The sequence below is a fragment of the Rhinatrema bivittatum genome, chromosome 2 (assembly GCF_901001135.1).
Source record: "Rhinatrema bivittatum chromosome 2, aRhiBiv1.1, whole genome shotgun sequence".
Taxonomy (NCBI): Eukaryota; Metazoa; Chordata; class Amphibia; order Gymnophiona; family Rhinatrematidae; genus Rhinatrema; species Rhinatrema bivittatum.
In genome coordinates this window covers 270487449-270510305 of record NC_042616.1, presented here as the reverse complement: position 1 = coordinate 270510305, position 22857 = coordinate 270487449, and the positions used below count along the sequence as shown (strand labels likewise).

General features: G+C 44.0%; 1 protein-coding gene across 1 annotated transcript in view; it reads left to right on the top strand.

Annotated features, from left to right (window-relative positions):
* The window catches only part of AMPH (amphiphysin), a 467360-nt gene extending 444802 nt beyond the window's left edge, over positions 1 to 22558 (top strand). The window contains exons 30-32 of the mRNA XM_029587079.1: positions 5540 to 5806; positions 13857 to 13955; positions 22130 to 22558. Of these exons, the coding sequence (XP_029442939.1) occupies positions 5540 to 5806; positions 13857 to 13955; positions 22130 to 22237 (474 nt within the window). The 3' untranslated portion in view covers positions 22238 to 22558. The remainder of the gene's footprint in view (positions 1 to 5539; positions 5807 to 13856; positions 13956 to 22129) is intronic.
* The last annotated feature ends 299 nt before the right edge of the window (positions 22559 to 22857 follow it).

Here is a 22857-nt window from a genome sequence, read left to right as displayed (position 1 = left end):
TTAATGGGCCTTGATTAGTCACATATGCATTGGTACAAATAAAAATAAAGCCGGCTAAATTTCCTCAAAAATTGCACATAATGTTATTTCATTGCAGAAAAATGTTTCCCCTTTTTAGCCTGGTTTTGGTGCCTGGGTTCTACTTATTCTCTGCGATTTTATCAACTTTCTACATCTTCCTAAATAGACCTGCCAGTCTATTTAAGTTTAAAAAGTACTCAAGTGAGCTGATGCCATTTAAAAGATACTTTTTGTAATGTAAATGTGCACAAAATGGATGGCCAACCATTTAGTTGCAAAAATAGAAAACAAGTGACAGACATAGAAGTGCCCATACATGAAGCGAGAGGACAATATTCAGAGGGTTTTATGCGGGTAAAATATTGCGTTTTACCCACAAAAGTGGCACTTTGAATATTGTTCAATCTGTGGGGGAAAGTATGCATGTTGTTTAGCATATTGTGGGGCAGATTTTATAAATCTGCGCACCAGGCGCGAACAAGAGTACACGGGATTTCAATGGATACGCGCATAGCCGCGCGTATCCATTAAAATCCGGGGTCGGCGTGCACAAATTTGCCCAAAATCGGCAGCCTGCGCGCGCCGAGCCGCACAGCCTGCCTCCGTTCCCTCCGAAGCCACTCCAAAATCGGAGCGGCCTTGGAGGGAACTTTTGTTCCACCCCCCCCCCCTACCTTTGTTGGCAAAGTTACGCCTGCTGGAAGCAGGCGTAACTTTGCGCGCACCGAGCCGGCTGCTGCGCTCCATGTTCCGGTCCGGGGGCTGGTCCGGAGGCCGCGGCCACACCCCCGGGCCGAAACGCCGCTTCACTCGTGGCACGCCCCGACACGCCCCTCCATGCAAGCCCCGGGACTTACGCGCGTCCTGGGGCTTAGGCTCGGCGCACGTAGGGGAGGTTTGGGGTAGGTTTTTAGGGGGTACACGCATATCTTACGTGCGTACCCCTTTGAAAATCTACCCCTGTGGATTCTGGAGTTGTTTCCAGGGTTGGAGAGGGGACAGAGAGAGGAACTACTCGTGTATATTTGATTATGCAAACCTACCTGCATAGTTTATTACAGAAAAATTACATGCAGAGAAAGCAGGCACAATCTCTGTGGATGATTTTTGCAAAGGAAAATAATCAATGCAAAAGCCTGTGCGGACTTTTGCTTTGATTATTGGCACAAAGCCCCTGGCTAAAATACGCATGGAGTCTTCACCAATGTAAGCAGTTTTTGATTATTGCTTGTGGTTGCAGGTTATAGCAGTCCTCCCAATTAAAACTACAAGGAGATGTACTTCAAAAGAGAGAGCTCATCATTGGTGCTGCCAAAGTTTTATTCTGGAAAAAAAAAATATCTTAAATAGTTGGGATTATAGAAACGTATCCCTTTTCCTGACACCTGATAAGGCACTTGCACAGATTAAGAAAAACTGAGCACCAACAAAGCAAGCTATTGCTTGCTTTATCAAAAAATGTTTACCATTGTGTTATAAACCACAGTAAAGAAGTGCATATATTAGGCATTGGTAGACCATCATAGTAAGCACTACCGGTTATTCACCTTCTTTGCTTTATATTTAATCATAGGTCCCCTGTTCATAACTATTCTTTCTTGTTTTTTTGAGTTTGCAAATACAATTATCATCTGAGCTTTCATGTGTTCCTTGGCTTTTCAGTAATGCATGCTTCTACAGCCGTGGCATTAAATTCCACTTTTCATCCCAACATGCGTCAGGGGTATCATTTATTTCTTCCTTTACGTTTGTAGCTCCTCGGATATGACAGGAGCCAAGTTCGAGTCTAGCTTTGTGTTATGTCAGTAAGGACCCAGATACTCAGACCCAGAAACAATTGCTCTTTAGGGATATGGCACATCTAAACCAAAAAAAGTCATTTTCAGTTTGTTTGGATGGAAGGAACAGAAAATGGTCTTGCCCAAAAATACCTGAAAATGTGGATGTTTTCAGTTTATTTAAAAAAAAAGTGGCTTCCTGAGCTCCTCACCCCCACCCAGTCCCTGTTCACTGCTTCCCAGGGTTTCCCTGGGGCCAAACCAGGGCCTCCCAGACCCCTCTTAACCCTTCATTGGGGGCTCCTACTTACCTTTTCTCTGGGGGATCCTTGAGGCAGAAAGGGACAGGAGCGATGCCCACTCACTCCTGCCCTGACAGCTTCCCTTTAAAAATGGCATTGGCCGACCCTGAGATCAGAGTCAAAGTGATGTCAAAATGGCACCAATCTCGACACTGGCTAGTGTCATTATGTTTTAACAGTGACTGGCCATGCAAACATATGGATATGTATGGGCACTGAGCTGAGCATCATCATTTTGATGTTACATTGGCACCAGTCTCAGGGCCAGCCAGTGCCATTTTTTAAAAGATTGTGCTGGGGCAGGAGTGATTGGGCATTGCTCCTGCCTCTTTCTTTCTTGAGAATCCCCACAGAAAGGGTAAGAGGCTTGGGAGATTCCTGGTTCTAGTAAATCTTTTAGGGGGCGGATAGGGCTCAAAGAGGTATAGGGACACCCAGATTGGGCTTGGCTCTGCAAGTTTCTTGGAGGTGAGAGGGCGATCATAGGGCCTCATGAAGCCCTGGTTCATTTTTTTTATGTGTTTTGGGGAGAGTTGATAATGTTTGTTTCAGTTTGGCAAAATAACCAAACCAAAATAAACATTAAATTAACCGAAAAAGGAACAAAATGAAAAAAATGAGGTGAACAATGTTCTGGCTTAGGAAGCCTATTGTTCTCTGTGATGAAAAAAATGGTTTGGGCCCAATCCCAATCAAGGTCAAGAATATATGAGAACAAAAATGTGGATGGGGAAACCGTTAGCATCAATAAAGATCTGGAACGAACAACTCACATTCAGGCTGTCCAGAGAAAACTGCTCCTTCTCCTCACTGGGAATAAATGTGCAGTTCATTGTTTAAAAAACACTGGTCTGTAGTCACTAGTCTAGTCTATTGCAATATAACTTGGGAGCAGAAGATTTACACAAAGACAAAATCTAAACTCAAGTCCTGACAATTTCTTTTGTTCTGTTCTTTCAGAAAGAGCTACAGGTGTGGCTCACCATGTGAGCCTTGGTTAAACCATGTAGTGCATTTTAGTTTTACAGTTTTCAGCAATATAGAATAAAGAAGTGCTCGTTCGTCTTCCTTCCTTGCATTATCTTGCTGTAAGGGTTGGTTTATTAGGCTAACATACTTTACATTGTCTTTATACCCATTTAGGCCTTATTGATCTTAGATTGATGTCGGTATTCCAGTGTGATGATGTAGACATCTGTTTTGTACCCTGAAACACTGTCTGGTCAAAATAAACTTACATTACAGTCCATCCTCCAAATTATCAAATTTCAGGAGGAAAATACTGAATTTAAAACCCACAGCCCCACGCTATTGGGTATAAAATCACAGTCCAAATATTAGACAAAGGAACAGCACCAGTGGCAGAGCAAGAGATAAAAAATATCTTATCCAAATAGAATTTAAAAAGTAGATATCACAGCCTTAGCAAGAGGGGCAAAATCTTTGCAGTGAAGCAAAATACCTGGCAGGGATCAGGAAATCTGATTCTTAATGATATTTTGTAACTCCTCCCCATCACCACCACCACCTTTCCAGGGGTCACCTTTGGGCACCACAAGAGTGGGAAAAATCGTTCTGGAGCACTAGAGCAAGATTCAACCAGTGGGGGGATAGCAAAGCTATAAGGCCCAAGGGGCGTCACACACCAAAAAGGTTTGTTTCAAACTAGAAAAAAGACTAATTACAGTCCAAAGATTAAAGTTTAGATCAGTGATTCCCAGCCCTGTCCTGGGGACCCCCCAGCCAGTCGTGTTTTTCAGGATATCCGCAATGAATATGCATGAGAGAAAAATTGCATGCCCTGCCTCCATAACATGCAAATTTTCTCTCATGCATATTCATCGTGGATATCCTGAAAACCTGACTGGCTGGGGGGGTCCCCAAGACAAGGTTGGGAACCACTGGTCTAAATCATGGCTGACAATTACTTGGCACTAAACTCTGATAAAACTGAAATATTGATTTTGAGTGAATTACCTTCTTGTGACTCATCTTCAGTGTTTAACTTGGCAGGCAACAAAACTGAAGTCTTCTCTATTATTCGTAATCTTGGGTCAGGCTCCCGGCACAGCGGCCATATTTGCTGCTGTGCAGGGGATCGTGCGCCAGAAGTCGGCCAGTGCACACAACTTACTTCATAGCTGAAGTAAGTTTGGAGATAAAAAAAGAAAAACGAAAAGGTAGGGGGAAAAGGGCAGGGGAGGTAGGGGAAGGGAAGGTGGGATGGGGGGTAGGGAATGGGGGAAGGCAGCGCATATCGGTGCGGGCTCAGCGCGCGCATGGTGCACAATTGTGCACCCCCTTGCACGTGCCGACCCCCGATTTTATAACTTGCACGCGCAAGTACAATTTTACAGAAGACTCTTCCCTCTCAGGTCCCCACCAGGGCTTTTTTCCTCCTTTAAGCCCAGTGAAGAGCAGTAAACTTCTCCTTTGTCAAACTCAGGCTGTGGGCTCCCCAGGTTAGGAGGGTGTCCCTTTGGTCAGATGGTCCTTATCCTTCTAGATGGCTCTCCAGTCTGTACTGAGGGGGGGGGGGGTCCTCCCTTTGTTTCTCCAGCAAATATCAAAGTCTTGAACATTCCAGCTCTTAACTTTTCCCAGGCTGATTGCAGAAATCCTCTGGCTCAAAAGCTCATCTAGCATTCTCCTGTAGGGAACGCCTCAGACACAAAACTCAAACATTCCAAACCGAACTCCTCCCAAGTTCTCATGGAAGCATGTTTTTATGCCGTCACCAAGCCCATCCCATTTGTCAGAAGCTACGTCCTTTCACTCACCAGCTCAACTTGCATTTCCCCGTACTTCCCATTTCTGGAAAGTTCTCAGTGTTAGACATAGCTAGCAATTCGGCCTCATAGTATGGCTTAGTTTCCTTACAAGAATATACACAAATTCAGCACGAAATACTTACATATTTTTAGGTCAACTTTGTATGTAAGATTTGCTATTAATAATCCTGTCTGTATTTTGTTCTTACTGCTAAAGTTTCAATTTTATCAGCCAAAATGAGGCTATAAGTTTGTTTTTATCAGACCAGTGATAGACATGAAATATCCTTGCTTTCTGGCTGGCTGCTAAAATTTGAGACTTTAGGAGTTGTGAGGTGGCATGGATACAGAAGATTCATGAGCCACAATGGAGACTCAATAAACTGTTCCAGAAATTTCTGAATCCCAGACTAATTGATGGAGCAAAGGAAACAGAGCATTTGTACTGTAAATCTAAATCCATTAAAACCCAGTGCCAGATCATCAATTCTCATCCAATTTAGTGGAGCAAAAGCTCTATCCTCTTCCAAACCTAACCCCAGAAAAAAATGTTTTCTACTGTAATTATTTGGAACTATTGTATGTTTTATAGAGCAAAAATAACTAACAATGTAAAAATTAAATGTTAGCAGCAATAAAGAGATACTTTACCTTCACTTTCTTCCAGGAAAAAGCTGTTATTCCTTCAGTGGTAATAGAACCAGCATCCAACAATGAAGGAGAGGAAGAGGATTTTGATCCCCACATTGTTTGCCAACCTAAGGTTATAATAGAGGACACCAGCGTTCAGAGTGATGCCACCGAGATACCAGAAGCTTCCTGTGAGCAGAACCCTGTGATAGAAAGTCAGACAGTGCCTAGTGAAGGAAGCAAAGAGAACGTAGCACCAGAGGCTGATAAATCTTGTGCAGTGCCACCTGGCTTTCTCTATAAGGTACCATTTAATAATGAATATTCATGACCTCTTTTGAAAACGTCTTTGATCCTAGGATATAATTTATCAAAGATCTGTAGTGATGCGATGCCATCCCATCACAGCATATGTACATTTTTCGGAGAGGTCCACATTAGGAATGGGCACATTTTTATAGAATTCATCTGTACCACTTCAAATTGTGGCAGCTTGCATTAATGTGCTCTGGAAATTATCTGGATCCTTACTGCTTCAGGAAGTGAGAACCACAAATCATAGTGATGGTTTGCTTTGCATTCTTTTGAGATTAAGACCATTATAAGCGAGGCGAAGAGGCAATTCCCCCTATCTCTGTGCTTTGATTGGGGGCGTTCCAACCAATCCCCTGCAGACTTATTGCCAGCCTCTCTCTCTCTCCTTTTCACTCATGCCCTCCCCCTCTTGTTCTCCATGGCTTTTCTCCTTTTTACTTTCCTTGGTTCAGGGAAGTCGGTTTGAGCCACGTGACACCACCAGTGCCTTGAAATGTGATTGGGGGTGGGGAAGGTAAACCGAGAAAGCCTTCAGGAGGATGCAGAGAGACAGAAAGGCACAGAGATAGGCTGGAAAGGGAGGGAGAGAGAGAATAACTATGTGAAGACAGGCAATGAAGGTATAGGAAGGAAGAGAGACATGCCAAATAAGGGGATGGTAAGAAACAGACTACGAGGAAGGAAAAGAGAAAGAGACCACAGTGGTAAGGAATGAGTGGCAGACAGGTTACAAAAGAAAGAGTGTGTAAAAAGATAGAAAATAGTGAGGGTAGCAAAGCAACTGAAAGAAGACTGAGGGGAATGAAAGAAAGAGAACTTTTAGAAGGAGAGGAAAGAGAAAATGATGGAGAAAAAGGAGAAGAGAAAGAGACAGGTTGGGTTTGAACAGGTAAAGAGGAACTTTACAGTGGGTGAGTGAGAGAGGAGAAATAGGCTTGGGCGGGCTAGTGAAAAAGAGGCAGGCTGGGGAAAAGGATGAGAGATAGGGTGGAATGCAAGTGAGAGAAAAAGGAAGGTGTAAGGAGGGAATCAGACCTAATGGAGAAAGAGACTTAGGAGAGGAGAGAGACAATCTGCAGAATGAAAGGATAGGGAACCAGGGAGAATAGAGAAAATTATAGGCCAGAGACAGGCTTGGAAAAGGGAAGATATGTATTCCCTTCTAAGAAACCTCAATCTCAAGTTCAATGCCTAGGGATGTGAATCGTTTTAGGACGATTAAAATTATCGTCCAATAATTTTAATATCGTCTTAAACCGTTATGGAACACAATACAATAGAGATTCTAACGATTTATCGTTATAAATCGTTAGAATCGTGAGCCGGCACACTAAAACCCCCTAAAACCCACCCCCGACCCTTTAAATTAAATCCCCCACCCTCCCGAACCCCCCCCCCCCAAATGAGTTAAATAACCTGCGGGTCCAGCGGCGGTCCGGAACGGCAGCGGTCCGGAACGGGCTCCTGCTCCTGAATCTTGTTGTCTTCAGCCGGCGCCATTTTCCAAAATGGCGCCGAAAAATGGCGGCGGCCATAGACGAACACGATTGGACGGCAGGAGGTCCTTCCGGACCCCCGCTGGACTTTTGGCAAGTCTCGTGGGGGTCAGGAGGCCCCCCACAAGCTGGCCAAAAGTTCCTGGAGGTCCAGCGGGGGTCAGGGAGCGATTTCCCGCCGCGAATCGTTTTCGTACGGAAAATGGCGCCGGCAGGAGATCGACTGCAGGAGGTCGTTCAGCGAGGCGCCGGAACCCTCGCTGAACGACCTCCTGCAGTCGATCTCCTGCCGGCGCCATTTTCCGTACGAAAACGATTCGCGGCGGGAAATCGCTCCCTGACCCCCGCTGGACCTCCAGGAACTTTTGGCCAGCTTGTGGGGGGCCTCCTGACCCCCACGAGACTTGCCAAAAGTCCAGCGGGGGTCCGGAAGGACCTCCTGCCGTCCAATCGTGTTCGTCTATGGCCGCCGCCATTTTTCGGCGCCATTTTGGAAAATGGCGCCGGCTGAAGACAACAAGATTCAGGAGCAGGAGCCCGTTCCGGACCGCTGCCGTTCCGGACCGCCGCTGGACCCGCAGGTTATTTAACTCATTTGGGGGGGGTTCGGGAGGGTGGGGGATTTAATTTAAAGGGTCGGGGGTGGGTTTTAGGGGGTTTTAATGTGCCGGTTTTGCGATTTTTAGATTTTTCACGATTTTTCACGATATTTTACCCCCCCAAACGGCAACAATACGATTCCCTCCCCCTCCCAGCCGAAATCGATCGTTAAGACGATCGAGGACACGATTCACATCCCTAATGCCTTATCTACCTTATAAATGGCCTGTGACCGACGGCCCGCAAATGCGCAGTAGAGACCAGCTCTACCGCGCATGTGCGGGCGAGCACGTCGCTCTGAGGCAGCTTCAGAAAGAAAAAAAAATGGCGGCGTCCAGTGGCAGCAGCGGCGGTACCGGCAGCGGGCGGCGACGGCGGTAGCGAGCAGCGGCGGTGGCGACGGCGGTAGCGGGCGGCGACGGCGGTAGCGGGCGGTAGCGAGGGAGGGAGAAGAGAGAGGGAGGGAGGGACGGACTGAGTGGGAGGGAGGGACGGAGAGAGAGAGTGGGAGGGAGTGACTGAGTGAGAGGGAGGGATTGAGTGAGGGGGAGGGATTGAGTGAGGGGGAGGGACTGAGTGAGAGGGAGGGAGTGGGACTGAGTGAGAGGGAGAGGGGGGGACTGAGGGAGGGAGTGGGACTGGGAGAGAGAGGGAGGGAGTGGGACTGAGGGAGAGTGAGTGGGACTGAGTGAGTGAGAGGGAGGGGGGAGGGAGTGACTGAGTGGGAGGGAGGGAGGGATTGAGTGAGGGGGAGGGACTGAGGGAGGGAGTGGTACTGAGGGAGAGGATGGAGGGAGTGGGGACTGAGTGAGAGTGAGTGGGACTGAGTGAGTGAGAGGGAGGGAGAGAGGGGGGAGTGAGTGAGACTGAGTGGGAGGGAGGGACTGAGTGATAGGAGAGGGAGGGTGGGGAGGAGTGGGTGAGGGAGAGGGTGGGGAGGAGTGGGTGAGGGAGGGGGTGGTGAAGAGTGAGGGGAGAGAGAAGAGGGGGAGGTGAGAGACAGAGGGATGTAGCCCGTTTTAACGGGCTTAACGGCTTGTATGTTATAATGCACTGACAAGCCTCCTTAGCTCATGAAGTTATTAAGTTATAAGCATTCTTGCAATGTTACAAATTATCAAAAGTAAGACTCCTTAGTCCTACTAGTTCTTACTGTTATAATGTAAACCGATGTGATATTGTACAATGAATGTCGGTATATAAAAACAATAAAATAAATAAATAGAGACTCAGCCAGCAGAAATGAAACGCATACATAGGTTGCAGGGAGAGAGAGCTGCAGGCCTAGAGGTGAGACATAAATGCAGGCTAGGAAAAGAGACACATAGACTTAAAAAGAGGACACAGCAGGGGAGAAGACAGAGCAGCAAAGGGTAATATATATATATATATATATATATATATATATATATATATATATATATATATATATATATATATATATATATATATATATAGGCAGCCAACAGGCTGTGTAACAAATAGGGATGTGCAGCCAAAACGTTTTTGTTGCATTCGTGATACGTATTCGTGGGGGGTCAATTCCGTTTCATGCGGAAGTATGGAGAATTCAATAAGTTGTCGATCTGTCAATACGTTACTACGGCGAGTTAAATTCCTGTCCCAGCTAAAATTAAAATTAACTACAACCCCCCACCCTCCTGACCCCCCCCAAGACTTACCAAAACTCCCTGGTGGTCCAGCGGCGAGTCCAGGAGCCATCCCTGCATTCTCACACCCACGTTTGCCGGTTTCATCATGACGCCGATAGCCTGTGTCACAGGGGCTACCAGTGCCATTGGTCAGTCCCTGTCACATGGTCACCGGCGCCATCTTGTGCTCCTACCATGTGACAGGGGCTGACCAATGGCACCGGTAGCCCCTGTGACATAGTATGGGCAAAGGCTATCGGCGCCATTTTGAGTCCTGGCATCGGACGGCAGGTCGCTCCGGGACCCCAGTTGGACCCACAGGGACTTTTGGCCAGCTTGGGACTTTTGGCCAGCTTGGGGGGGCCTCCTGACCCCCACAAGACTTGCCAAAAGTCCAGCGGGGGTCCGGGAGCAACCTCCTGCACGCCGGCCATCAGTGACATAGTGAGGGCAAAGGCAATCGGCGCCATTTTGACATCAGATGTCAAAATGGCGCCGATTGCCTTTGCCCTCACTATGTCACACATAGTGAGGGCAAAGGCGATCGGTGCCATTTTGAGACTCAAAATCGCCGTCCGATGCCAATACTCAAAATGGCGCCGATCGCCTTTGCCGATTCCCTCCCCCTCCAAGCCGAAATCGATCGTTAAGACAATCGATCACACGATTCACATCTCTAGCCTTTCATCATAAGCGAGATGTTTCATTCCCTTATTTTTGTCACCCTCCTTTGCACCATTTCTAATTCCACTATGTCTCTCTTGAGATGGGGGTAACCAGAACTGCACACAGTACTCAGAGTGCAGTCATACAATGGATCAATATGGAGGCAGTATGATATGTTCTGCTTTATTCTCCATTGCTTTTCAGATCATTTCTAACATTCTATTTGCTTTTGTGACCGCCACAGCACACTCAGATGAGGATTCACAAGGACTCCAAAGTCCTTTTCCTGGGTGGTGACAGAACCCAGCATCATGCACCTGTAGTTGGGATTATTTTTCCAAATGTGCATCTATATTAAATTTCATCTACCACTTGCCCAGTCTCCTAGTCTCACAAGGTCCCTCTGCAGTACCCTGCAATCCGCTGATGTTTTAACAGCTTTGAATATATTTGTGTCATCTGCAAATTTGATCACTTCACCGGTTCCTTTTTCTAAATCACTTTTGAATATGCTAAATAGCACTGATTCCAGTACTGATCCCTGTGTCACTTAACTTTTGCTTGTGGGTTATGGTGATGAGTCATTGTGGCAGAGGTTTATTAATGGTATTTGATATATTCCTTTAAGGGAGTGTTCTGAGGGAGACCCACATGGTTGAGCTTCCTTGGGGGTCACTATAAGGTGGTGTTCAGAGCAGGAAACAGGTTTTTGTTTTGTTTTTTCAATTTACTCTTTATTGAAAATTTTTGTATACATTTTCCATAATCTCAAAATAAAAAGGAAATCTTGTTATACAACATCCAATACAATATTTCCATATCAATTTCTGAAAATCAAACATATGTTGAACAAGAACTTATAAAAGGGGGAGCAAAACTATAAATTATATAACCTAACAATAATTCAGAAAGGCTAGAGGATGTCAATGGGTTTACTTAGGCCTTAATTATGATGTTACTATACTCTCTCTGCGTCAGATTTATCTACAAGGAATGTCTCCAAGTGTGTGGGGTCTGAGAAAATAAATTTATTTCCCTGAAAAGTAATATAACATTTTGAAGGGAATTTTAAATAAAATGTAGCCCCAATCTAGGACCTTACTTTTCAGGGTAAGAAACTGTCTTCGACGTGCCTGGGTAGGCCTCGAGACATCTGGGAATATGTATACTCTTTGCCCACAAAAGGCACATTCCTTGTTCCTAAAAAACTTTTCTAGTACTTGATCCTTCTCTCTCTCGAGGGAGAAGGAAACAAATAAAGTCGCTCGTTTATTAATAATATCCAAAGGTTTTTTTTAATTGTGCGTTCCTGCTGTAGAGTTCTGAAAGTTGGATGGGAAGCTTCACAGTTCTTTAGGGGGCAGCTGATCTGCTCAGGCCGGCCAGGCCAAGCCATGGGAGGCCAGTGGGCCGGTGGTGTCTGCTGGCAACCCTGCAGGGATATGGACCACAGTAGCCTTGTGGTAATCCTAACAAAGTGGGTGAATTATTGTACTGATGAGACTGTAACTGAGAAGAATTCTGTGAGGAGATGTGAATAATGAATCTCTTGTGAACTGAGGAAGAATAGGAGGTAGTTTTTTGTATTATGCTAATCAAATGAAGATTTAGAGGAAGAGTGCTTCGTTGCTGTTGATATTGCTGCAGTATCACTGCTGTGAAACCTGATTTTATAAGTGAATTTTAATATTGCTCATCTCTGACTGCCGGAAACCCTGGAGATATGTTTTGTTTTGTTGAATATACCTTTTTGTGTGAGGCTCTCCCATATCCTAACGTCTGGATTTATGAAAGGCATCTTTCAGTGACAGACGCGCGGGGTCTGAATATTTTAGATTTAATGAGGCGCAGTCAGAGAAGGGAATGAAGTATTGTGGTTTTTAGCTCCCTGGCCAGATTGAGGAATAAAACTCTTGCCTCTGTACCAACTGCACAACCACAGTTTTGTTTTTGAGCCCCAAGGAGTCTAGTGCTTAGCCCCAAACAGGCACAATTATTTTATGTAGCTTGAAAGGGGGTTACTGTATTATTTGTTTTTAATGTGTACAATGCTCTGGGCAGTTCTTCATTGAAGCAGGGAAGAGGTATAGAAATGTTTTAAATAAATAGATATGAGTTGTTCTGGAGGTGTGAGCTCCTCTATCATCTTGAGCATCTCTCTAAACCCAGCGACCTTATGGCTTAGCTGTGGGTTTCACTTGTCTCCGCTTCTGTTTTGAGTTTCTCCACCTCCCTGGGTGCCACTTCAATGCAGTAAGAACTTATGTCTAGATCCTTAGGGTGAAATGTGGACTCATCTAGCTTCTTAGCTGTCTGTGCTTGGTCAGTCACATGCCAGTAGTCTTTGGAGCCTCAGCATCTCTCTGGCCCCTAGAGGCTAAGTGCTGAGCAAGCTGATGGCTTTCTGTTCTTGAGAGATTGTGTCCCCGCCAGCAGCTCTGTGTTCCTGGAACATTATGCACCAGGAAAGGATAACGGGCTGTGTGGCTGTAATCTGCATCCTGTTAACTGCTGAAAGGGGTTAATTCTTCTGTGAGAGCCCAGTGCTGTGGTGCAGACCCGTGTATTGAGAGTCTGAGCTTGAATACACTGATGAGTCCTCTGGAACCCTTAGGGCATTATGCTAGAGAAATGATCAGTCACTTTCTCATTGTGGCATGGCAGGAAAAAGGGTGACATTGCTACACATTTCAGTGTCTTTCGTCCCTTTCATTTTCTAACAGCTCTGCAGATATGAATGGGATGTGTGTGTTGCAATATTTTTGGTACTCCTGAACTTTATAACCTTCATCATACTGCCCTTTTCCCAATGTCTGCAGTGTTTCAGAGCATATTTAAATAAGATCAAGTAGTGACCAAAGCGTGGTTAAGTATTTTTTTTTCTTTTTGCTCATACTTCATGCCTGTGTTATGCCATGAAGATTTTCCCTGAGCTTCCTGCGTTCAACTCCAGTTGTTGCCGACATCACAAGAGTAACTTTAAATGTCTGAGAGCAAACTGTGCATATTGTGCTGAAGTCAATACTGCTAGAGAATAGGTGCAGGCCGGACACCCACATGAAGGGAATTTATTCAGATTTTTCCGGCTACAGGGAGTCTCTTGGCTGCCTTTTCAAAATGTAGAATATGATTACATTTATTTATCCCAGTTGGTGAATACAATTTTTTGCAAGACGTTTTGTGAGAAATTCTTGAAGTTGATTAAAAAATGTATAAATATTATCCATTGCACGTTATAAAATGCTAATGCATGCAGGTCAACACGACAGGGAGATTATTCTGTTAACAGTTGTTTTCTGAATTCTTTGTGGGTGATGCTACCATTTATGGGGCCAACATGAAAATCTGCAAAGATGCTGTAGGTTGCAAAGTAAAAAAAAAAAAGGCCCTAGATGTGACTGAGTAGGGATCTATACATAGAAACATAGTAAATTATGATGAAAAAGGCCAATTGACCTATTCGGCCTACCTAAACTGAGATTCTCTGTGCTCATGAAAATTCATGAACTACAGAAACTTTGAATGATTTTCATTTTGGTTCAATAAAAGATACCACAGTCTTCAATGAATCCAGGGTTTTCTAGGACCAGGATGGCTTCCAGAATTCTTTTTTACATTTTTATAGATTGAAGCACTCCATGATTTTGAGGCAGCTAACGCTGATGAGCTACAACTGAAACGAGGAGACATTGTGCTAGTGGTCCCATCAGAAGCAGCTGATATGGTAAGAATCAGAATCTCAGCGCATGGTAAAAACTGGCAAATAAAGGGACCTATGCAATAAATCTCACATCAAAAATGCTTTGGCGTACAATACACTAAAATTTAACATGCACGGTGAAATGGAAGTTAATGTGTTATGTAACAAAATTTAGCAAGTCTACACTAAACAAATTGCAGACACAGCATGTCCATGGTAGGACCATGCTCTTTATCATAGTAGCATTTGCAGATTGCTGGCAGAAAAATCATTTTGAGTAGCTGAATTCTTCCAATTAGAAAAATAAAATTAAAAAAAAAAAAAAAAAAAAGAATTCTTCCAATTAAAGACAAAGAGAGGTTAACCCATTAAGATAAAGATTTATTCAAATCATACAACAGTGTGTATATTTAATGAGCATATAGCTGAATTTTCAAATGTCGTGCACGTAAAAATTAGCACATACAGTATGCGAATTCATGCTATTTTCAAAACTGCAACTCACACAAGTAAATCAAGTCCACTTTGTGAATGTAAGAGAGGAGCATTCCTGGGCGGAGTCAATACTTTAGCAAAAAGTTGCTATTTTAAAACCTGCCAAAGTGACGCACAACGTCTTTTACCTGCATGTATTTATTTCTGTTCAATATCTGGTGTAAGTGATTGTAAACATCATTAAAGAGAAAAAATGACTGGGTGGGGTATCTAAGTGCAATGGGGGACTTCAAGCTGAAGAGCCAGGAGGGCCTTCCCGAGCTGCAGATGGATTGGGTTAATTGGTAGACTAACTGGTAAAAACTATTTATTTCATTCTTATACAATCCTCTGACTTGCGTGTGTGCAAGCCGACTTACCGGGGGAGGGGGGGTAGAAGCATCAAATGAACACGATTAAAATCTACATGCATAGCTTTTTAAAATTGGAAGTGCAAATACGCAGGTATATGATCTGTACACACTTATCCTGCTAATTTCCAACTTATTCGGCTAAGTAGCCTTTCCCACTACTTGGACAAATTTGAACTTATTCAGATAAGTAGCGGCATTTATGCAGCTCTATTCCAAGTTGTCTGGCTAGGCAGTAGGAGGCCTACACAGCTTGATAAGTCTGAATAGTGGCACTTGTCCATCTCAGTAGCGCTTTTCAGACGTATCTGGCTATGTGCCACTAATTAGCTGAATAAATCGGCATTTATCCTGATAAGTCCGAACTTATGTGAGTCTCGGTTTTGGCTTACTCAAGTATCTGTGCACGATTATGTACTCAAATGTTGTAACCTGCACATATCGTTATCACACAAGTTATAAAATACAGTAGCAACTTTGCGTGCGCATATAGACACTCGTAAATGGGCCCATGCGAGCAGGTTTGAGATTTATCCTCACAGAGTAGAGAAATGGTCTAGTGGTTAGGGCACCAGGGTAACCAGGGTTCAAATTCTCAACTCCTCCTAGTGACTTTGAATAAGTTACTTCACCCTCTGTTGCCTTAGGTACAAAGTTGGGATCTTATTTACTAAGGGCCGGATTTTCAAAAGGTTACGCGTGCCGTGCCTATTTTCAAAGGGCCCGGCGACACGCATAAAACCCCAGGATGCATGTAAGTCCCAGGGCTTGCAAAAAGGTGCGGGGAGGGGCGGGGTCAGAGGCTCCCAGCACAGCGGCCATTTGCTGCTGTGCTGGGGATCGCGCGCCAATTTCAGAGCGGCCTCGGAGGGAACGGAGGAAGGCTGTGCGGCTCGGCGCGCAAGTTGCACAATTGTGCACCCCCTTGCGCGTGCTGACCCTGGATTTTATAACATGCGTGCTGCAGCGCGCGAATGTTATAAAATTGGGCGTAGATTTGTTCACGCCGGGTTGCACGAACAAATCTACGCCCATGCGCAGGTTTAAAGATCTGCCCCAATGGTTGTTGCAGGCGCCCACTTGTGAACAGAAAACAGAATATCAAGTTGCGAGATAAGTACCTTTTGCTGTTACCAACATCGGGACTTACTATTGTTATAGTATATGAGGTTTTTCCCAATTTAAGCAATAAGACACATTGGGCTATTTGGTCATAATATTGGTAGTTACCAGATTGTAAGTGAACCTTCTTCTGAGAAGATATTCCAAACAGAAATAATATATTTGTTTGGATTAATGACCAAAAAATCATTTCGACATTGAATTGCTCCTCCACTATCATCAACAGAACATTTTAGCAAAAATAAAAAAGAAAGGGAGAAGACCGATGACTGAAACAATTGGCCGGTAAATTTCTGAATCATCAGATTTTGCGCCAATACTGAGGTCTTCCTTTCATTAAAATTTAATGGATTTTTAATAAAGATTAAAAAAAAGGAAAAATAATTTTTGAATTTAAATAAAAAGTACAGAATTTTAAAGGTTATAATTCATTGCATTATCTCCGATGAGACCCCTGAATAATATATTTGATTTTTCCAAGTAGTTAATTTTTTTGACTATATAATGCAGCCCAGCATCCCTCTGGCCTTAGCTACTGCCTTATCATATTGTTTTGCTACCTTCACATGGCACGATAACTCTGAGGTCTCTCTTCCAGTTTGTGCACATAAGACTTTCACCCCCCCAACACATACAACTCCTTTGGATTGCCGTACCCCAAATGCATGACTCTGAACTTAGCATTGAATCCCAAATGCCAAATCTTTAACCACTTCTCCAGTTTTTCTAGGTTACTTGTCATTCTTTTTTTCTCCTTTAGGTAGGTCTATTCTGTTGCAGATCTTAGTGTCATCTGCAAAAAAGACAAACTTTCTTTCTGACCCTTCCACATTATCACGCACAAAAATATTAAAGAGAACCGATCCCTGAGGAACTCCTTTGATCAAGCCTCTTTCTTCAGAATAGGTTCCATTTACTGCTTTTTGCTGACATCTGTCAGTCAGCCTATTTGTAATCCATTCCACCATCTTGAGACCCACTCTTTCAAATAGTACTATGACTAGAGGACAGCTTTATGGAGAAGCAAGCTTCAGATTTAAAACAAATTAGAGAAAATATTTTTTCACTCATCGCCCAATGAAGCTGTGGAATATGTTGCCAGAGGATGTGGTTAAGGCATCTAAACTTGTAACAGGGTTTGGGAGAGTGGAAAGGAATGGGTCTACTCTTTGGGAACTGCTGGGTATTTTTGACCTGGATTGTCCACTGTCGGAGGCAGGTTGCTGGGCTCATCTGTTGTTCTTCCGTTCTAAAACTTCTTATGGCGAGTTTATTTTTTTTTATTTAAAAATGTATTTTCTAGGGTAACTCATTTAGAAAAAAGAAACCTGTTTGGCAAGATGATGTTGATGGGCTGATGTGGATAAAATGGATTTAAATCTCCTTGAACTACAGAACCACGAGTTGTGGCCTATAAACGGTAACATCACATGCAGATCTTTGCTGTTGTAGAAATGGTACTTTTGAGGCATAGTAAGCGGGCTGGTGGAACTATTACAACTGAGCTCTGCTGAGCTGTATAAACAACGATTTGGATTGTGCTGTGGAATGACGGTCAACTTATTTTGCAGAGAACGAAGAGATGGTCTGAGTATGTCTTTGAGAACTCCTGAATGGAGGATTCTGGAGCCTAAATCAGCAGCACCAGCTATTCTCAGCAAAGCATTGGCTTGTCAGCTTCTTAAGCCTGTTCTTTCCTCCATTAATATTTTAACCCCCGTTATGCATGAACCTGGATAATAGTTCCAGAGGCCATATCTCAGATTTGTATTAGATGGACACTGTAGCCATGCTATTAAATGTATATTCCAGGGTTTCCTGCGCAGGGGGGAAGTTTCCTTTCAAGGCTCTCACATTGCTTGTTACTTTTCCCATATTTACTGTAAGTCTCTTGTACACAGCACTGATAATGTCAGCATTAAGAATAACAAAATCACTGCCCAATGAGACACATGAGAGTTGTGTGTGTGTGGTGGTTTCCAATATTTCTCTTTACTGACAAAGTGCAATGATGATTTTTAAAGTCTTTACAGCTGTACCTTAATTTCAAGATGGTACAGAATCCTGTTTAGTAAGTCTGTGACTTCTTAAAAACTTGCCTATATTCAGATGTCTCTCCAATTCAATTAGGGGCAGATTTTTAATATTAGGCGTGTGGGGTACATTTGAACGCGCTACTTGGAGCGCACAAATGTACACCAGATTTTATAAACATGCGCGCGCTGCCACTCTGAAATCGGAGCGGCCTCGGAGGGAACTTTTTTCGCCTCCCCCCCACCTTTCCCTCCCTTCCCCTATCTAACCCACCCCCCCTGCCCTAGCTAAATCCCCCCTTACCTTATTTTTGGCAAATGATGCCTTCCGCGTGCCGGCCAGGTGCCGGCGCGCGAACCTCTGGTATGGCCGCTGTGCCGGAGGACTCAGGAACACCCCCAGTTCCGCCGTCACACCCCCGGACCCCCGCCATGCCCCCGGACCCGCCCATTTTTTAAAGCCTCGGGACATACGCGCGTCCCGAGGCCTGCGCATGCCGCCGAGCCTATGAAAAATAGGCTCGGCGCGCACATGGGGCAGATTTTCTCGGGTTACGCTTGTATGTTACGCTCGTAGCCTTTGAAAGTCTGCCCCTTAGTTCTTTTAGTTGCTTGCTTTTTTCCCTCCCCTTAGATTTCAGGGCAAGTTGGGGCACTACCTTCCCAATATAGATGAAGCATCAAAATGTACTTTTAAAGTGTTAAGTCTCTTATCTCCTACCTCCTCTTGTAGTATTAAGGGTGATACCTTTTCATCCTCTTTCTCCTAGTCTTCAGTAGATATTCATGGACCACTGATTTCATCCATCTCCTCGCCTTCTCTCCTCTCTCTCCTTCTTCTTTTGTCTCAGGATGGCTGGAAGTCATCCTCTCCTTGGATTCTTATGATCTCAGGTCCCACTTGCAAAAAGAAAACCTCTTCCATTAAATAGAAGCAGCTTTTTTCGAGTCCAAAAGAATTCCATTAAATAGAAACAGCTTTTTTCGAGTCCAAAAGAATTTGGAATTCCAAAATCAAATAAGTGGAATGAGTGAAAATAAACTCTCATCCAAAACAAAGGTCTCCATGGAGTTTAAAGTTAAGACATGGAAAATGAGAGCACAGCGTAGGTCATGCTGCCTCCTTGAAAACGAAAAGAATCCATTGGAGAAAAATGGCGATCTCTCTCTTGAAAAACACAGTGGACACTACCATTGCCAGCTGCCACATGGGGGAGCTGTAACCCACCAAACTCTAATCTGTCTCTCCTCATACTTAAATGGTATAGTCCTGTCCAAGTATTAGTAGGGGACTAACCTAGGATCTCTAAAATATATTTCTGTGTTCTTTACTTGTTCCCTTTTCTATTTGTCCATGCATATTCTTTTAAAAAATCCCTTCACTACCTCCATACGTTTTAGCTGGCAGAGTCTGTCACCATCATCATGTAGAGACTGCAGGAGCTGGCCAACAGGGGGAGCACAAGGACAAATCATCTGTTCTAATGGTTGAAAGTAGGGAAAGGAAACCAAAACATCAAAAGGTGCTGCTAAGTGCAAGTCCTAACAAGTGGATCTCATATGAGTTATATGATTCAGAGCTGTAACTAGATATTTCTATGCCCAGTGCAGAATTAATATTATATGCCCTCCACACAAGTTCTGCCTTTCTCCTCCCTCTGCCTCTCAAACCTTACACACTCAACAAATGTCTCATCTGAAACTGGGTCACTGCACCGAGAGGAGCTACAATCGGTGATCAGTAGTCACAGCACCACTCTTTCACTCGGCACTGATACTTGATTTCTTTTCCTTATAGCCTTTCCACCTGTGTGGCTCTACCAGAGCCAGATTTAAAACTTCAGCACCCTTAGGCATTGAGTGGGGGTCTCCCTTTTCCCCCTCCTCTTCCCCTCCTGCCAGAAATAATCAGGGGATGTGGGGTGCTGCCCAGAATTTCCCCTCTCCCCTTGGCTTCCCATCCATCTCCCTTCACTTCCGGACCTCCTGACAATTTTCTTTTCATCCAGCTTTAGGCTGCACGAAGAGCTGGCAGCTAAAGTCAGAACAGATCCCATAATGGTCCTGTCCCTCGCATGGGTTTTCCTGGTAACAGGAAGCCCCTGCTCAGAGCAGGGGGCAGGGCTGCCAGGCTCTGTGAGCTTGCCCCCTGGGTCACAGGACCCGTGCTGACTTTAGCTGCCAGTTCTTCGTGTGGCCTACAGCTGGATGAAAAGAAAATAGTCAGGAGGTCTGGGTGATAGCAATGTCAACAATGGTCCAGCACCTATCAAACTTTAGCATAAAAAACAGTTGTCTGTGTTGCCTATGCCTAAATCTGGGCCTGGGCTCTATGCTGCGTTTATATTTTGGGTGAGTCAGGTTGGAGATGTGATTACAAACCATGCCTCGGTCTTCTAAAGTCTGCATTGTAGGAAGACATCAGTGAGCTTTATTTTCGTAGCAATTTTCATCCCAAAAACAGTCTATAGAACGAGATCTCTAAATTACAAAAAAGGGGTGGAAATGTATGGCTTGCAAGAAGGGACACGTTTTGTTCTAAGCCCAGCAAATTTTTCTTTAGTTTAGCTTCCCAATAAATGAGGCTCTCTCTAAATTTGGAAACATGAAAATGAGGCTCCCTCCTTTAAGCCAACATGAGTTAAGTCATTATGTCACAGAACCCTGCACTTGATGTCACAATATCTGTCAAGGTCATGCGAGTTACTGTTGGACCGCTGCTGCTCCAGCAGAAAACTCAAACATGGCTTTGTAGCTGGTGATGGAACGAGTGTATGCGCGGGAGAACAAATAATCCAAAGAAAGGGAAGTACAAGAATGAAGGAGATAAGGCAAAGCCACGAGACCCTCTTTTTCTCTTTGTGTTAGTCCCTCGATGGGCGGAGGAGAGGAGAGTGGGAGGGAAAGGGAGGGGCGTAGTCACTTCTGGGCATCAAGGGTTGCAAAATGCTTGGATTTTCATGGTATCCACCCAGGTTAACTTGTAGATTTGGGTTAGGATACCCTGGAAATCAGTGGATCTTGAGTGGATCTTGGATGACCATAGTGATTACATCCTGTCCCCAATCCATCTCTTTGGCCTGAAGTCTGCAAAAAATTACTGAGTCACACAAATGGCTGAGTATATGTAGGAATTCAGCCCATGGCCTTTTTTTATGTATGTATGTATATATTTACATATACATATATATATATATATATATATATATATTCATATTCAAGTTGTCTCGAGGAATTTTGGCTATGCCCCCCTGGATATTTATTATTTACTGTGCATACATTTTTTGCACACCACTTCAAATTCCAGATACAGAACTGGCACCTTTACCAGTTTATTATACTCTTATAAACCAAAGGCTGTATCTGCTACATTAATTGCAAATTTAGCATGGTATTGCTTTCTAGGGTTGCTATGATATAACTCACTTCTACATGACCAGAAGTCACCATACCCTCTTACAACATCCACTTATCTCAAGTTTAAAGCAAGACATCACAGAGCACTGGCAAATATATTAAGGATGTGTGGGAAAATGAGATTTTTCTTTTATGCAAATATTTTCATGAATATTCAGTAAAATTTGCTTAATTGCCAAATGGTTTGCTGTGCATTTGGCAGAATAATTTTCACAGGAAAGCATGGAAACTATAAAATTTTCAGTTTTCATATTTTTTTTTGCCATTTTTTTAATTATAAAATTAAAAAGAGAGCAAGAGAGGGAAGGGAGTTGCAATTGCCCAGAGATACAGTATTTTCATCAGACATTTTACTAGTTCAACTGAAATATTTTCCCCATTAAATTTAAAGGCAGAAAAAAAAATATGGGGAAGTAAAACATTTCCATGCCTTTGGTTTTCTTGTTGCAAAGATGAAAATCTGTAGAATTCTCTGTTTGTGCTTTCATGGTGAAACCTCTCAGATATCTTTACATGTTGCATTAAGGGGGACAGCTGGTGCCCCAGGTGTTTTTACAGCAGCGCTTTTGTATTTTCTGTGAAAAGACATCATCTGCTGAAAGTGTGTGTGTGTGCAAGACCAAGGAAAAACTGGGCCGGGCACATTACTAGAATGGAAGTCACTGCAGGTTGACCAAAGTTGGCTCTCAGTATCTGTATTCCATAAACAGTAAAAGGTAGGCGTGCCATCCACACGGCTAGGCCATAGACCGATAACCTCTCCTGTCTCTTCCCCATGCAGGAAGCTGGCTGGCTGACAGGCATCAGGGAGTCAGACTGGCTTGAGTACGGCGACCTCAGCACTTACAAGGGACTGTTTCCGGAGAACTTCACACATCGTCTGGATTAGCTCTCACCTCAGGCATGCAGGTGGAACAGGAAGCTCATCCAGCAGGCCTCTGCCTCTGGGAAAGGGAGGAGGAGCCCCTTTGTATAGTGCACTGCTAAATGGTTACAGACTCGCGATGGGCAAAAAACTTGGTGAAACATATCAGAAAAAATACCAAGCATGAACGCAAGAAGTAAGCTTAAAGTCTTCGGAATCAGTAAGGCCTCGATTCACCCAAAGCTGGGCCTTAGAAACTTTCTGGTAGAAAATAGTCAGTAAATTCAACCAATTAAAAAAAAAAAAACCACACACACACACACACACACAACACACATCTTAGAAGGCCCTGTGTGTCTCAGGAAAAGTGAATAAACTCCCTTTACATAGGTTTTATTCTTTGGCTGACCCTAGCTCAGAATCACCTAATGACTTCTAAATTAAGATAGGCACTTCCTTTGCTATCCCTTTTCAGGTAACTGAAGTCACTCTCCTACTATCACCAGCATCTGGAGTTGAGCAGAGAAATCCCACTGCATGCTCACACTCAGACGAGGAGCAGGAAGGTTAAATTCCCGTGCCCATGTTTCAGGCACCAATCTAAAATATGCTCTGATGTAATTACATCAGCATTTAAAGCGTCA